Genomic DNA, 17,469 nt, shown 5'->3' on the forward strand with positions numbered 1-17,469 from the left:
TGTCACGCTCAAATCAGGAGAGCTGCCGATGCGCATGTAAATGTGAAATTAATATTCACCCCTAGCCCCGCCCATAGTCCCGTCCACCTCTCCCAGCTGGCGTCATTAATTCGGTCAGACTGCTAAATTACTCTCCTGAGGATTGCAATGCTCTCCTGACCTGAGAGTGACAGCTGCATAGAAATTCATCACGGTGTCACACTCAGGTCAGGAGAGCAGACTGCCAGCCCGAGAATTGTGGGAGAGTAACTCAGCAGTCTGACTGAATCAGTGACCCCGGCTGGGAGGGGTGGGCGAGACTATGGGCAGGGAAGAATATTCATTTCACATTTACAGGCGTACCGGCAAGTCAAGCGTATGTAAATCTAATATATAAAGCTGAATGTGTGTATGTATATGTGTATGTGTGTATGTATGTCCGGGATTGGCATCTGAACCGTCGCAGCTACAGCCACAAAATTTTGCACAGTCACACGTCTGGACCCCCGAGAGCGTCATAGGCTATACTGTGAGGTGAAATTTTAACCCCGCGCTTTCCAATTCACCAAACAATTTTGCCCCTATCTACATAATGGGGAAAATGTGAAAGGAAAAGTGTTGGAGGCGTCGCAGCTACAGGCACAAAATTTTGCACACTCACACGTCTGGACCCCGAGAGCGTCAAAGCTATGTTGTGAGGTGAAATTTTAACCGCGCGCTTTCCAATTCACCAAACAATTTTGCCCCTATCTACATAATGGGGAAAAAATGAAAGGAAAAGTGTTGGAGGCAAATTAACAGCTGCCAGATGTGAACAAGGGGGACTTAAAGAATGAGAGCGATGGCGCCAAAGAGTATATACTGTACAGTTGCTAAGGTGGGGCCCCGACATGGGATAATCACCACACCACCACGGGGATATGAACACACACACAAAATGCGCCAGACACTACCACGTGGTCGAACACATATACCACCCTCAGCGCACATTTCCCCACACATACACCAACCTCGCCACATAAAAGTTGAAACACAAAAGTCGCCGCTCAAAACTCACCACGCGCAAAACTCTCCACATGCAAAACTCGCCACACGTGCAAAACTCACCTCATGGAAAACTCGCCACACGCAAAACTTGCACACGCGGAAAAATTGACACATGCACAAAAGTTGCAACACATGCAAAAGTTGCCTCACACAAAACTTGCACATACTCAAAAGGCACCACACATAAAACTCGCCACGCGCAAAACTCGCCATGCGCAAAACCTGCTGCACACAACTTGCTACACTAACCTGTCACATGCAACTCGACACACAAAAAGTTGCTACACGCATGTCGCCACACAAAACTCATCTCACAAAAGTCGCTACATGCATGTCGCCACACGCAACTCAACACACACAACTTGACACACGAAACTCGCCCTAAAACACACACAAGTCTGGTATTATCCTTCAAAAATAAAAATCTGATTAATAAGCAGACAAACTACAAGAGCAACAAATGTACCATATAGGAATCCGGCAGCTGTCAGTCACATGACCAGTCTATTATGTGTATGTGTGAGCTAATATATACTGCCAGGGGGTGGGCTTACTGTTGGCTGGGGATTTATCAGGCTGCCAATTTAGCTTACAAATACTGAGGTAAAAATACTGACCAAATAACGTGTGAACGAGGTCTAATACAGGAGGAGATGACATACAGATATATACTATATACAGGAGGAGATGACACACAGGTATATACTATTTACAGGGGAGATGACACACAGGTATATACTATATGCATGAGGAGATGACACACAGATATATACTATATACAGGAGAGATGACACACAGGTATATACTATATAGAGGAGGAGATGACATACAGGTACATACTACATACAGCAGGAGATGACATACAGGTATATACTATATACAGAAGGAGATGACACACAGGTATATACTATATACAGGAGCAGATTACCTACAGGTATATAGTATATACAGGAGGAGATGACATACAGGTATATGCTATGTATAGGAGGAGATCACATACAGGTATATACTATATACAGGAGGAGATGACACACAGATATATACTATATATAGGTGAGATGACACACAGGTATATACTATATACAGGAGGAGATTACATACAGGTATATACTATATACAGGGGAGATGACACACAGCAGGTATATACTATATACAGGGGAGATGACATACAGGTATATACTATATACAGGAGATGACATACAGGTGTATACTATATATAAGGGAGATGACAAACATGTATATACTGAGGTGAAAATGAGAGGTGTGAGGTGAAAATGAAAAGGTGTGAGTGCAAAATGAGAGGAGTGAGGGAAAATAGTGGAGTGATCGGAAAATGACAGATGTGAGGTCGAAATGACAAGTGTTAGGGGGGAATGAGAGGAGTGAGGGGGAAAATAAGAGGAGTGAGGGGGAAAATGAAAGATGTGATGGGAAAATGAGAGGCGTGATGGGAAAATAAGAGAAGTGAGGTGCTATAACTAACCACAGATATTTACTATGCCCAGGCAACGCCGGGCTCTTCAGCTAGCTTAGATTTACAATCTCCATGCTTTTCTCATGGTCAACTTTATGTGGCCTGTTCAAGAGTTGGAACAGCCAAAAATCTGTTTGTCTTTGCACCTGAAGGAAAAACTAAGAATGTCGTTTATCAAAAGGCTCTCGAATAAGTAGTAGAAGATTACTTCACATTACTTGGCCAATTTAGTTAAATCTGTGTGGAATATCTCTGGTGTTGAAATATATGTTGTAAAATGCTTCTATTAGCTTAGTTTTTGCCTTTTAATAATTACATTTCTATCTATTTGTTTTGTGGTTTTTTTGTGCAGAATAAATTTTTGTTAACACATTCTATTTTGCTAACAGCAGTTATTACCCCGGGCGAAGCCGGGTAGTACAGCTAGTGCCAAATAAATGTTCAACCCTTCCCCCGCCAATAATCCCATGCACCCCTCCCGGCTGGCATGACTGATTAGATGCCGTCAGACTGCTGAGTTACTCACTTGAGGATCACATCGCAATCCTCGGACTGACATCTGATCACCTGACCTGAGCGTGACAGCATGTATTTCTATGTAGCTGTCACTCAGGTCAGTACGATGATAGCGATGCGATCCTCAGGCATATGGCAGTCTGACAGAATCGGTGACACCAGTGCAGAGGGATGGGCAAGGTTATGAGCGAGGAAGGGGTGAATGTTCATTTGGCTTTACATACACTTGACTTGCGGACAATGAGACAATAAATTTGTCCGGGTCTTACAGCAACACAATGGGGGCAAATACAGAAATAAAAGTTAGATATCCTAGAAGTGCAGCCCAGGCCGTAATCCAGGATACTATTAGTATAATACACACAAATCGACTGACAGATTTCCTTTAAGAGATATGGAAAGCTTCAGGGACCATTTTTATTTAAAGGGAACTTGTCATAAATTTTCTCATGCTATCCACTTGCTAATGCTTTGAACGTCTTTCAATATTTGACCTCATATGATTACTGCAGCTGAGTAAAGCTTCTAAAAATTACTTTAAATGTGTCTTGTGCTGTATGGAAATCATAACAGAGCGATCCATGAGGCTGCACTCTGACTAGACATGCAAGTGAATGGAGAGAGGACGTGCACAGCTAGTTGGAATGTGACCAGCAGTATGTGCAGTATATCGCACATCTACGTTCACATGACCGCTCAGTTTCGCTGCCAGTTCCAGAGAATCCACTGCGCGCTCTGAGGTTTCACAAATCTGTAGTCACATAAAGTGACTGCAGACTTTCGTGATAAACCTGGAAAACCCTTTTAAGTTAGTTGGATGCATTTATACAAAGAGCACATGTAAAGATATTTAAAAAAATATTAAATAAAACACTGCATCATGTCTGATATACGAAGGATAAACAGCTCCTTTGAGAGGCATTTAATGATGATGCTCGCCATCATGATGAGGTTAGCTCATTTTATCTAAGTGTTTGAGAAATTTCAGAAATTATAGAGATTGTCTGGTGGATAGGTGATAACTTGTAGATTGGTGGGGCTCTGACCACTGGGACCTGCACTGATCAGTAGATTTGGGCACTTTTATCCTCATTAGAATGGAACACCAGGGCGAAAGCTCAGCTCCACTAGTTATTGAGGTTACAAGGGGCTGCCGAGTGCTGCGCTTAGCTTTTTCCAGCACCCCCATATAGAAAGAATGGAGATTGGACGTCTCTCCTGCCACTTCGTTTCGTATTGGGAATACCAATTTCCTGTAGGGGATAAAAATTCCCCATTCTGTCAATCTGTACGGGCTCCAGTGGGCAAATCAATCAGAATCAGCTAGTTATCACCTATCATGTTTTCACCACACATCCACAAAGGTAAAGTGTCATGTCCAGAAACAGTATTTACCTGTAGATATAGGGACAATCTGCAGGGAAATAGGGTTTGAAACCTGTAGCAGCACCTATAGGGAGAAAAAGAAGTCAAAATCACTCCAGACACTGATTGACAGTCAGTTGTGCAGCATGTTTGAGTGAAGAGTAGGCTGTCAATCAAAGTGCGTCGGAGTGATTAGGGCATGCTCACTGTGTAGGGAGCAGTGACTGCAGCAACCCCCTGATACATCACAATGAATGGAAGCAAGCAGATGTAGTGAGAATAAAACTACAGTTTTTCATAGCCGATGATCTAGTAGGCCAGCTAAACAGAATCATAATACAATTGACCTGCAGATTACCCCTATGTCTGAAGGTAACCAGAAATTCTGGACAGGACATCTTCCCTTTAAGGAATGTATAATTCACCAAATATATTAATATTAACCACATTCCTTTTTTATATGTCTTATTTATAGCTGCCTTTTCAGGTCTCCTAAATCTCCATGAATTAGACTTGTCAGAAAACAAGCTCTTCAATTTCCAATATGGGGTCTTGGAAGATTTGTATTTTTTGAAAAGGCTATGGCTTAGAGACAACCCCTGGCGGTGTGACTACCACATTCATTACTTGTTCTACTGGCTAAAGCACCATTACAACGTCAATTACAATGGCTTGGAATGTAAGGAGCCACAAGAGTACAAAGGATGGTTTGTGGGGAAGTATGTTCGGAGTTACTATGAGGAATGTCCAAAGGAGAAATTCCATGCAGGGATGGATGAAGAGGAGTGGGAGAAGATTGAAGGAGACAAGAAGCACACAACTCAAATTGAGTCGGGAAAAACACGCAGTGTCCTATTAACAGTGTTGACTTAACAGCAACTTTATTAAATATTTTTGATGATTTTTTTTTGTTAAATTCTGCAAGGACTTTTCTATAAAGATTATTGCAGTAGAAGATGTATGATTTCTGTGTAAGAGGTTATTAAAATAGGATCTAAGAAAAACTAATCAGTAGGCTAGGGCTAAACTGTGCCTCAAAGGAGATAAAACTATGAAATGACTATGTGCTTTACCTATCTGGGACTAGCCAAATAAATATTAGGTTGTATATGTACTGTTATTGATGACTTGTTTGTATTATCTAAGTTGGTGTAACTTCCTGATCAAGGGAAAAAAAGTTGTTCCAGCGTCTGGTAAAATAGTTCTTCCTTTATTTTAAGCTTGGCTGTGATAAAGGAACACACGTGAGCGTTCGAAACGCGTCTTGCTCCCTTGCCCTGACAATGCAACCTTTGTAATTGTTGTACATTTTTATTGGACTTAAAATAAACAAAGAACTATTTTACCTGATGCTGGAACAACAACTTTTGTTTCCTTGAGCATATTATCTGGTGTGGATCCACCTGGTTCCGTGCAAGTTGGACTTCAGGCACTAGGTGAGCCGGCTTTCTCTTTACTACATGTAACTTCCTGATAACAAGACCCGCAATGAAACCTGCCCCGGGGTAAAAATGGACTGGTCGTTCCTGTGCCATCAAATAAAGGGAATCTGTCATGTTGAAAGTGGTATCTTATCAGGATGTTATAGAGCAGGATGAGCTAATCAGATTGATATACAGTTTTTGCACACAAAAAAAAGTTTCAGCAAAATTTTACATTATCCCTATTGTTTGCATGCATATGCATTCAGTGGGCAGTCCTGTTCAGTGATTGACAGTCTTCTCTGTATATCTCAAGAATAATTTATGGTTTGGAAAAAATATGGAAATAGGTTAGGGATTGAAAACACAAAGGAAACAAATGAGGATACAAAATGATTAATATTCAAACATCTAAAATCTAATAGTTTCTACACAGAAGTACACTTTATCATAAAAATGAGATAAAAATGTGGAAGGAGAGGAGGAAAGGGGGGGGGGAATTCAAGGGTTAAAACAAGTAAAGCTCCTGTTAGTAACATTCTACAGTCAATGTAGTAAAAACTAACTGTTTATGAGCTATTTTACTATTTTAATTGTGAGCAGGATCCGATTGTCTTAAAATGAGTATACTAAATATCAAGGGATTATTGGAGATGGGAAGCGTTTGCTCCAATGGAGCCAAACAATTTTATATTTATTATAGCTGTTACAGTCTTCCTTGTATGACTGTGAATGCAAAGATAGCTGTCAGTCAATGAGTAGGACCGAACACGCGACTCGTATTCTATTCACTGAAATATGCATATGAAATTATGCATGTAAGTTATACTGAATCTTTCCCTACAAACCTATATTTCAATCTGCTCAGCTTCTCCTTCTCTAGACCATGCTGTCCAACGACTGGACTGCATGTAAGACTTGACAAGTTCTCTTTAATGGCCTTGAGCTTAAACCTAGCCGTACACTTCAGATACACAGGTGCATCTCGCAAAATTAGAATATCATCAAAAAGTTAATTTATTTCAGCTCTTCAATACAAAAAAGTGAAAAAACTCATATATTAGATAGAGTCGTAACAAACAGAGTGATCTATTTCAATGTTTATTTCTGTTAATATTGATGATTATGGCTTACAGCCAATGAAAACCAAAAAGTCATTATCTCAGTAAATTAAAATACTTTATACCACCAGCTTGAAAAATGATTTTAAACTCCGAAATGTTGGCCTACAGAAATGTATGTTTAGTAAATGCACTCAATACTTGGTCTGGGCTCCTTTTGCATCAATTACTGCATCAATGTGGCGTGGCATGGAGACGATTAGCCTGTGACGCAGCTGAGGTGTTATGGAAGCCCAGGTTGCTTTGATAGCAGCCTTCAGCTTGTCTGCATAGTTGGGTCTGGTGACTCTCATCTTTCTCTTGACAATACCCCATAGATTCTCTATGGGGTTAAGGTCAGGCGAGTTTGCTGGCCAATCAAGCATAGTGATACTGTTGTTTTTAAACCAGGTATTGGTACTTTTGGAAGTGTGGATAGGTGCCAAGTCCTGCTGGAGAATTACATTTCCATCTCCAAAAAGCAAAAAGCTTGTCAGCAGAGGGAAGCATGAAGTGCTCTAAAATTTCCTATTAGACTGCTGCGCTGACTTTGGTCTTGATAAAACAGAGTGGACCTATACCAGCAGATGACATGGGCCTAGTGAGAAGTATTCCTATTGTCAAGAGAAAGATGAGAGACACCTGACCCAACAATGCAGACAATATGAAGGCTGCTATCAAAGCAACCTGGGCTTCCATAACACCTCAGCAGTGCCACAGACTGATCGCCTCCATGTCATGCCACATTGTTGCAGTAATTGATGCAAAAGGAGCCCCAACCAAGTACTGAGTGCATTTACTGAACATAAATTTCAGTAGGCCAACATTTCGGATTTTAAAATAATTTTTTAAAGCTGGTGTTATAAAGTATTCTAATTTACTGAGATAATGACTTTTGGGTTTTCATTGGCTGTAAGCCATAATCATCAACATTAACAGAAATAAACACTTGAAATACATCACTCTGTAATGACTGTCTAATATATGAGTTTCACTTTTTGTATCTGAAATAAATTAACTTTTTGATGATATTCTAATTTTGTGAGAAGCACCTGTATATTGTCCAAACCTGCCAATTTCAGCGGGAACAGACCACCATATAAGGTGTATAAAGACATCCTGATTCTCCATTGACAGCAGATGTTAGGAGACACGAGTTTAGTGATGGGCGAACATACTCGGATAACGTCTTATCCGAGCATGCTTGGGTGCTATCCGAGTATCTTGGGCATGCTCGTATATTATGTCCAAGTCCCAGTAGCTGCATGATTTGCGGCTGTTAGACAGCCTGAACACTTGTGGGAATTCCCTAACAAAGACAAGATACTTGGATAGCACCCAAGCATGCTCAAATAAGACATAATCCAAGTATGTTCACCCATCACTAATGAGAATCTTTTTTTTCACTCAGGGAGATAAGCAGTCACTAGCAATAAGCCCCTCTCCCTACTGAGAACGTATGCATGCTCTACTGTGTCAATCATGCATGTGCATGGGAGGGCCAGGTGAGAACGAGTGTACGGACAACAGCAATGTAATGTCTTTGCCAACCTAACACATGAGTAATATGAGACAAACAGTTGGTATTCATTTCATCTACCAAAAAAAAAAAATTCTTACTGACATCTACAAAATAAACTTATATGGACATAATAAATAATACCTCGCAAATTCTCATCTCCTACAGATGAACAGAATACAGCTCGTAAAACACGTAATTCAGACACATCTTTTTCCGTATGAATGTGCCCTTTGAGGGAAGATGACAAGAAGCAGTGGGGTAAGCTGCTGTCAAACAGCGTATGTGCCAGGCATTATGGTAGAAATCAAGGCACTGGCCTAGAAAATCAAAGAAATCCTTTTCTTCTGAGAATGGATACTTGAGGCTGTGTGACATCCCCCATTACCACTGGAGTGGGAAATCTTGCCGGCAGGATCTTTAGAGACACATCCAATGTCCATGGGAGCTTATACCTTTCCATATTGTTCGTGCCATCTGTTCACTGGAATTTTTAACATTTGCAACTTGACTGCATTTAATCTTTATTTTACAAGACGGCTATGAGTATCCAGAGGTTGTCTACACACAATAAATCACATACGGCTGTATTTGAGGGAAGGAACAATAAAATCCTACAGATATTTAAAGAATCAATAGTTTATTACAGTAATTGTATATATATTAATAAAATGTGTATATGGGATTGTTAACTCTGTAATATACAGTTTTCCATGCTGTAAACTATGCAAGAACACAAACCAGTGTCATGTACTGAAACAGGAAATTACCGTACATTCTGGCATATGTATTAAATGTTTTGCTCTGTATTATCAGCATTACCAGTACTTTTATGACTTTTAATAAAACCATATCTTTTTTTCTATTAAATTACTTTTTCTTTTTTTACTTTGTGACATAATAATATGAAATTGACATTTTCAGATTCTACAGAATCACTATGAAACTTGGGCCTAAAACAAATTAGCAGCTTTATTTTATGAGCGAATATATGGACCGATGCATAAGATTTGTGGTTTATAGAACGTCCTGAATTTGACGAGGGGAGGTCATCACATTACATCACTATTCCGTCCCACCATAGCTTTCTCAGAGATAGTTGAAAATAGTGTGAAAACAACAAAACTCACTACATTTTTGTGTAGCTGCACATTGTGTGATTTTTCACAGATTGTTAGGTCAGTTTTCTGGCTTAAAAGCTTTGATGAATTGAGGCCATAGTGTATATTCTAATATATTAACATATTTGAAATTTCCACTTTTTGAGTAACAGCTCTGTATTTATTGAAGGTTTTTTTTAAATTAAACCTCAATAATGATCTATAGGTTAAATTATAAGTAGCAGATTGGCAGCCCATGACAATGATCCATTTAAAGGGTCCACCAGGAACAAGTGATCTCTACAACCAATTGTTGAAATGAGCCCATGTACATACACGCTGTACACTTAGTGGCCGCGCTACTGGGCATTGCTTCATCGTTCCATCACCCCAATGGGACATCGCTGAAATACCCAACACATGAGCGACTATACTTACAGGTAACTGAGCACTGTGTAAACATTGATGTGACTGCAGGGCTCACACAAAGGTTACAGCCCCTTTAAACAAGTGACAGAGGTGACTCCCACCCATCTATTGTGATCCTTCAAAACCCCTTTGAGGATAATTATGCACAAGAGTAATAATAAAACTACTGCAATAATGCAAAATTCAATAGTGTTACTTCCATTGTAAAATCCCTATCAGTTCACAAATAATTTATGACTTTTTATGCTTACAAAAACATTTATAACATTTCTAAAAATGGTAAGATAAAAAATACTCCTACCAATGCCTTTATAGGTAGACCAGTGCAGAGTGGAACATCTGCGGAGATTTAAACGTATGACGTATGGACGACACTTCCGTAAGATGTTGATTACAAATTTGTCTTGAATGCGATGCCTTACTGAAGAGAAATCAATCTACAAATTAATAAAATCAGAAGTTCAACTATCATCCTGTGATCACATTGCTTCCCAGCAAGCCAACTTCTTGATTGTGAGGGGGCAGTTTTTTTTATACTTTACAAGTACTTTAAATGCCTACAGATTGGTGGGGTTCTGGGTATGTAGAGCACCACTGATCACTTAAGAGACCCCCAAGAAGTGTGCAGCACAGGAGACAGGAGCGCACAGTTCCAGCCTGAGCACCAAGAGCAGAGTACGGATTCAATAGAAAGAGTCTAAGCTTTTTTCTACTGAATCCATACCCTGTGAGCCTACAAAATTTATAAAACTATTGGAAGTTGATTTACTCTTTAAGTTTGAGCAAAATAGTATGTATGAGGAGCAATTTAAGCTTATATATATGTTTCTTTGGGGAGGGAAGATTTCTTATTTTCTTACACTTTTTATCAGTCTTGAATCTATGATCACTTGGTTGCGTATGCAACATACTGAGGAACTGCAGAATTGCAGTCTATTGTACAAATACTTGTGTCCTGTAGAGCCCAGCCAAAGAAAGGGTGTCATAGAAGTAATATTATGGCAGAAGCATTTAGAAGACACCTGTATGCTATGGAAAAACATTGGAACCCATGCAATAATAATGAATGGGGGGCTGCTGGTCTATGGAGTTATAGCAGCCATGTTGAAGGCACTATGACACTATCATGCTTGACAGCAGCACTTGAAGGGTTCAACTGTTGCAATCAAAGCTAAGTGTAACATAGCTAGCAATATGAATGGTGACTGTCACCGTGGGTTTACATTTTGTATAGATTATTATTTTTTTTGAATTGTTCATCTGGTTGCTCTTAGCACTTTGGATACAAGCAGAGCTGTCGCCCAGCCTATATTACTGGGAGAGACACTCCTACTAAAGAAAACACTGAAACTGCATATCAGGGGTCTGAAAATGAATGAAGGTTGCAGCCTGCAATTTTACTAACTAAAAGTAACCAACATAATAATAATGTCATAGGTGTCTACAGCCTTCACAGAGTGCCGCTTAGCCCTCCAAACATCTCTGTTTCAACAAATGCATGCATTCTTCATTAAATAATTTTACACCATTTTCTGGATTGTAACTGTCCCCTATTATTGCTCTTGGAAATTCATGCAGTAATTGACAACTGAGTGTGCTGCCATTGACCTGGCAAATAGGGTGTGTGACAATTCCCAATTCACACATAAGGTTTTTGTTTCAGGCAGAATCAGGCTAATGTTTGAAAAAACGGATCCGTTGCAAATAGTGAAAAAACTGATGCAATGGATCCATTTTTCTGCCGGATCCGGTTTTTATTTTTAACATGGAGTTTAGAGTGACTTCCTGGGAAAAAAAAAGGAGAGAGACAGAGAGAGAGAGACCCCAGAACGGAAAATCTGAATGATTTCAATGGAAAATGTTTTGAAAACCGGATCCGGACGCCAGATTCAATGTTTCACATCTCCGTTTCACGCGTTTTTGACCGGTTCCGTCACTGTGTGCTTTTTTCGCCACACAAAAAAAGTTCCTCTGGACGTTTTCTCCGTCCATCGGAAATGACTATTTGAACGGATCTGCAAAAAATAAGGATGAAATGTCTGGCCATCAGGCGCAATCCAGCACTAATACAACTCTATGAGAAAAAAACGGATGTGGCGTAAAAAAAACCCGGATCCGTTTTTTTCTAAACTTGCCAGATTGTGCCCGAAACAAAAAACCTGATGTGTGAAAGTAGCCTTAGATGGATAAAGATATGCCTCATTGACAAACCATCAGATAACACTCATTTGGCAAATTATGTATAGGTTAAATAAGAAAAACGCTACTAGAATTGGATAAAACTGATCCCAGAAGTTAGAATTCTAGAGATGATTAATAAATGATGATTCCTAAAACTTCTAATAAATAAAGTCTTAAATGCTACACATTTTATATTTCTGTACTTGGAGGAATTAGATGAATAACTGCCCTTACATAAGGCCAATAAACTCCTCCCTTTTAACAGTTGGTTGACGTGAGGAAACTTTTCATATAAGGAAAAATTTCTAAGGTTTGGAGGCGACAAGGATTGTCATTAGTTGGGGCTACAAGGGTTGTCATTAGTTGGGGCCACAAGGGTTTTCATTAGTTGGGGCCACAATGGTTGTCATTAGTTGGGGCCACAAGGGTTGTCATTAGATGGGGCCACAAGGGTTGTCATTAGTTGGGGCCACAAGGGTTGTCATTAGTTGGGGCTACAAGAGTTGTCATTAGTTGGGGCCACAAGGGTTGTCATTAGTTGCGGCCACAAGGGTTTTCATTAGTTGCGGCCACAAGGATTTTTATTAGTTGGGGCCACAAGGGTTGTCATTAGTTGGGGCCACAAGGGTTGTCATTAATTGGGGCCACAAGGGTTGTCATTAGTTGCGGCCACAAGGGTTGTCATTAGTTGGGGCCACAAGGGTTGTCATTAATTGGGGCCACAAGGGTGGTCATTAGTTGGGGCCACAAGGGTTGTCATTAGTTGGGGCCAAAAGGGTTGTCATTAATTGGGGCCACAAGGGTTGTCTTTAGTTGGGGCTACAAGTGTTGTCATTAGTTGGGGCTACAAGCTGAATAACAATAAATGTCTTGCCCTATTTGTTCTACATAATCATAATATCTCATAAAGCAGATTTTTCTTAGTTTGTATCCTTTCATGTATATAACATGCAATAAATAGAAATGGACTTACACTACTCCAGAGTGAACTATTTTGAGTTATTATCTTCCAAGATCTGCAAACTTGAGCACTCCTTGCTAGATCTACCAAATCCATGAAGCCAAATATCTGGAGGGAAACACAGCAAAGCGCTATTTAGCATATGGAAAATATAAAAGATGAAAAATGGGAAAAACAAACCTAGCACAGTATTTGTAACCACAATATAAATGTGCAGTGTGTTATGGAAACATGTGTTTTCAAGAGGCAGTAAGAAAACTGCACAAGTAATGAAGTAATATTTCTTCTATAATGTATACTGGGCAAGACCCAATTAGAAGTGTTTTTAAGAAAAAGAAACATTGTAAACATAATCTAGAAGCATTATTTTGACCTTTTCATCTTACAAGTGTTACATGAAATGACTTGAAATGTGTGTGACAGAATATAATGTCTTTATGTCATATACACATGCAAGGGTAAATGTAATAGTGCTCCTGAATCCATCAGTCATGCACTGTCCCCACCGGCCGTGTGAGAGGCATAACACACTATATTACACTGTGTTCCAAATTATTATGCAAATTGGATTTAAGTGTCGTAAAGATTTAATTGTTTTGTTTTTCAAATAAACTCGTGGATGGTATTGTGTCTCAGGGCTCAATGGATCACTGAAATCAACCCGAAACACATGTGATAATTAGTTTTCCAGGTGATTCTAATTAAAGGAAAACTACTTAAAAATGATGTTCCACATTATTAAGCAGGTCACAGGTTTCAAGCAATATGGGAAATAATAAGGATCTCTCTGTTGCTGAAAAGCATCAAATAGTGCAATGCCTTGGTCAAGGGATGAAAACAGTAGATATTTCCCGAAAACTTAAGAGTGATCATCATACTGTGAAGAGATTTGTGGCTGAATCTGAGCACAGACGTGTTCGTGCTGATAAAGGCAGAATGAGGAAGATTTTTGCCAGTCAAGTTCATCGGATTAAGAGAGCAACTGTTAAAAAGCCATTACAAACCAGCAAACAGATATTTGAAGCTGCTGGTGCCTCTGGAGTCCCTCGAACTTCAAGGTGTAGGATCCTTCAAAGGCTTGCTGTGGTGCATAAACCTACTATTTGGCCACCCCTAATCAGTGTTCACAAGCAGAAACAGTTGCAGTGGGCCCAGACATACATGAAGACTAATTTTCCAACAGTCTTGGTTACTGATGAGTGTCGAGCAACTGTGGATGGTCCAGATGGATGGAGTAGTGGATGGCCACCATGTCCCAACAAGGCTGCGACGTCAGCAAGGAGTGGAGGAGTCATGTTTTGGGCCGGAATCATGGGGAAACAGCTGGTAGGGCCCTTTAAGGTTCCTAAAGGTGTGAAAGTACATAAAGTTTCTGACTGACAACTTTCTTCCATGGTATAAAAGGAGAAACGTGCCTTCAGGAGCAAAATCTTCTTCATGCATGACAACGCACCATCTGATGCTGCAAAGAATACCTCTGAGTCATTGGCTGCTATGGGCATAAAAGGAGATAAGCTCATGGTGTGGCCACCATCTTCCCCTGACCTCAACCCTATAGAGAACCTTTGGAGTATCATCAAGCAAAAGATCTATGAGGGTGGGAGGCAGTTCACACCAAAACAGCAGCTCTGGGAGGCTATTCTGACTTCACGCAAAGAAATACAAGCAGAAACTCTCCAAAAACTCACAAGTTCAATGGATGCAAGAATTGTGAAGGTGATATCAAAGAAGGGGTCCTATGTTAACATGTAACTTGGCCTGTTAGGATGTTTTGGAGTTAAATAGCTTTTTTGTTCAGTGAATGTGACCTCCTAATGCTGCAAATTCAACAAATGAGCATTTTCAGTTCTTTAAAACATATCAAATGTTTAGAAATTATACTGTGCCTAATAATTTGGAACAGTGCATTTTGAGTTTTTATTCATTTTGGAGATTATACTGTTATCATTGGGAGGTTTCTCAATAAAATTCAATGTATATTCTAACGGGTGATGACTTTTATTAGACTGACTGTCACTTGCCCCAACCTTTTAGGAAAATCTGAGAAAAATGTAATTTGCATAATAATTTGGAACATAGTGTAGTTTTGCCCAGAGAGATGTTTAATTCTGTATAACAAATCGAACATTTTCCAGCCTACTCTAGATTCAAAAACTTTTATTCCATGTGGAAAAAATTGGCACTCACAATAAATCCAAATCAGATATAGTTTCCTACGCGGTTCAGACTAAAATAAGTCCTCAATGGATGCCTTTGGCAACAAGAGGCAGAAGTGTCATTTCCATCCATGCTGAGAACCATTGAGAGCCTCAACCAATGTGAGCTGGGCTACACCTGCTTGCACGTTTAATTCTTTCCATCCCTGCATCATATTAAAACATTGCAAGATCTAGTTATTGTGAGCTACTGTACTATTACGGCGAAGTGATGGAGAGGAGACAAGGAGCTATAGAAATGTTAAATATACTTATTTTGTATATTTATTTAGTGAGGACTTCTTACAAGATGCAAAACTCCAAAGAAAATGTCAAAATTTTTCTTATAAAAAAAAATGTAGTAGTTTATTGGATTATTCCCCAAAAAGAATCATTGCAGCAAAACATAAAATGGATAAAGTAGTTACAAAGAGATTGTCCATAATTAACTCATTAGTTGAAGTTGATCCATCTTTTACTGGATTCTGAATGGTAGTTGCGTCTGTCTGTGTCAATATCATGGCTCAAGATGTTGCAAGAATAGGAGCACGTGTGTCAGGCCTTTAGGGTATGTTCCCATGGTCAGTAAAAGCTGCGGGTTGGACGCTGCATACATCCGCAGCATCCAGATGTTACAGCATAGTGGATGGGATTTCAAGAAATCTCATCTCCACTATGCGTGCACCGACACCCACGGCTTACCTGCGGAGACGGACATGTGCCGCGTCTTTCCAGACCACAGGATATCTATTTATCTTGCGGAGACACAAGCCTCCGCAAGATAAATTTCACCAATACAATGTATTGGACGCGGTGATTCTGCACAGTTCAATGAACACATGGGGAATCACCTGCATTCAATAGCCGGCAGCACTTTGGACGCATCAGACATGTGCTTCGTCCAAAGCGCTGCCTAATACTGAACGTCTTCACATACCTGTATCCATGAGTGAATGTTCAAGTTCCGATACCAAGAGGAACACATCCCAACTGTTGCATGTAGACCCTGTTATGTATGAAGTCAGTGAAGTGACTCCCCTGTGTGTAACGTGGTTTATATATATATATATATATATATGCCTCACATAGCACCTATTTCTATATATGTTTCCACCGTCTACCCTGAGCTAAGTGTACTGAAATAACATATGTAATGTCAGCTAATCCTTCCATGACGGTGAAGCAATATACCAGTACAGAATTTAAACTAGAAATTAATATTTGATTAGTTAGCAACCAGTGCCATCACTTTGAGGATAGCGGTGGCATTGGAATGCTATGCAGCTAAGGACCTAAAGTGGCACAAGCTCTGTAAGGTCTAGCAGGTTACTTGACAGGCATACTGCACAGTAATACCATGGTATTGCAGGTTATTATTTCAGGGATCAAAGCATTGCATCGCAGTCCTATACTTGTATAAAAAATCAACAGTTTTCATTTTCAAAGTCCTTTGAAAAATAATGTTGTATTGTTGTTTTACTAATTAAAAAATCCTGAGGATAAAACTTTGGTAAATTTCCATTTCTTTCTGAAGATATTGTATAGTCTATGAAAAAAAAAAAATGAAGTGGTGCCAATAATGGTGAGCAGCACTGTATTCTGTTTACAGACCTCAGTGCTGATTGGTGAGGTGGCCAGGTATTGGATCTCCACCAACCTGATATAGTTGGCTTATCCTTCAGCTGCTGTAGGTCATCAATATCAAATTTGTGATAAACTCTTTTGTAGCAAAATAGTGTCTTTCCTTAAAGGGTTAATACGTTACATAACCTACCAGTCCATCCAAGAAGAACCAACTTTATGCATGCAAACTAACTATTGAAGCTTGTAGCAGCATAATGAAAGTAACCTCCATAAATACGCATTGTGAAAAATCTAAGACTTTTACCTGTACGGAAACCATACCACTGATGTCCTCCAGCTATTGCAAAATTACACCTCCCAGCCTGCAACTATCAGATCAGTATTTATAATACTGACAAATTAGAGAATTATTTTTAAGGTGAAGAACCTTCACATTAATTGAAACACAGTTTTCTACATGAGGTCTGGACGTCATATTAACATCTGGATGCTGCGGTTATCATGTGATCCCAGCACCACCAGCAGTTGTGTCTACATAGCTAAATTCCCTGCCTAACAGTCCCTGTATTACATTACACACATAAAGAGATCTTTAGAA

General features: G+C 39.6%; 2 protein-coding genes across 2 annotated transcripts in view; one reads left to right on the forward strand and one right to left on the reverse strand.

Moving 5' to 3' along the window:
* Positions 1-7,601, forward strand: part of LRRC17 (leucine rich repeat containing 17) — a 69,241-nt gene extending 61,640 nt beyond the window's left edge. The window contains exon 4 of the mRNA XM_077264722.1: positions 4,857-7,601. Within this exon, the coding sequence (XP_077120837.1) occupies positions 4,857-5,254 (398 nt within the window). The 3' untranslated portion in view covers positions 5,255-7,601. The remainder of the gene's footprint in view (positions 1-4,856) is intronic.
* Positions 1-17,469, reverse strand: part of FBXL13 (F-box and leucine rich repeat protein 13) — a 377,146-nt gene that overhangs the window by 161,472 nt on the left and 198,205 nt on the right. The window contains exons 8-9 of the mRNA XM_077264721.1: positions 13,105-13,200; positions 10,252-10,387 (exon numbers count right to left, since the gene is read on the reverse strand). Coding sequence (XP_077120836.1) covers positions 10,252-10,387; positions 13,105-13,200 — 232 coding nt within the window. The remainder of the gene's footprint in view (positions 1-10,251; positions 10,388-13,104; positions 13,201-17,469) is intronic.

This window comes from Ranitomeya variabilis, chromosome 5, assembly GCF_051348905.1.
Source record: "Ranitomeya variabilis isolate aRanVar5 chromosome 5, aRanVar5.hap1, whole genome shotgun sequence".
Lineage (NCBI taxonomy): Eukaryota > Metazoa > Chordata > Amphibia > Anura > Dendrobatidae > Ranitomeya > Ranitomeya variabilis.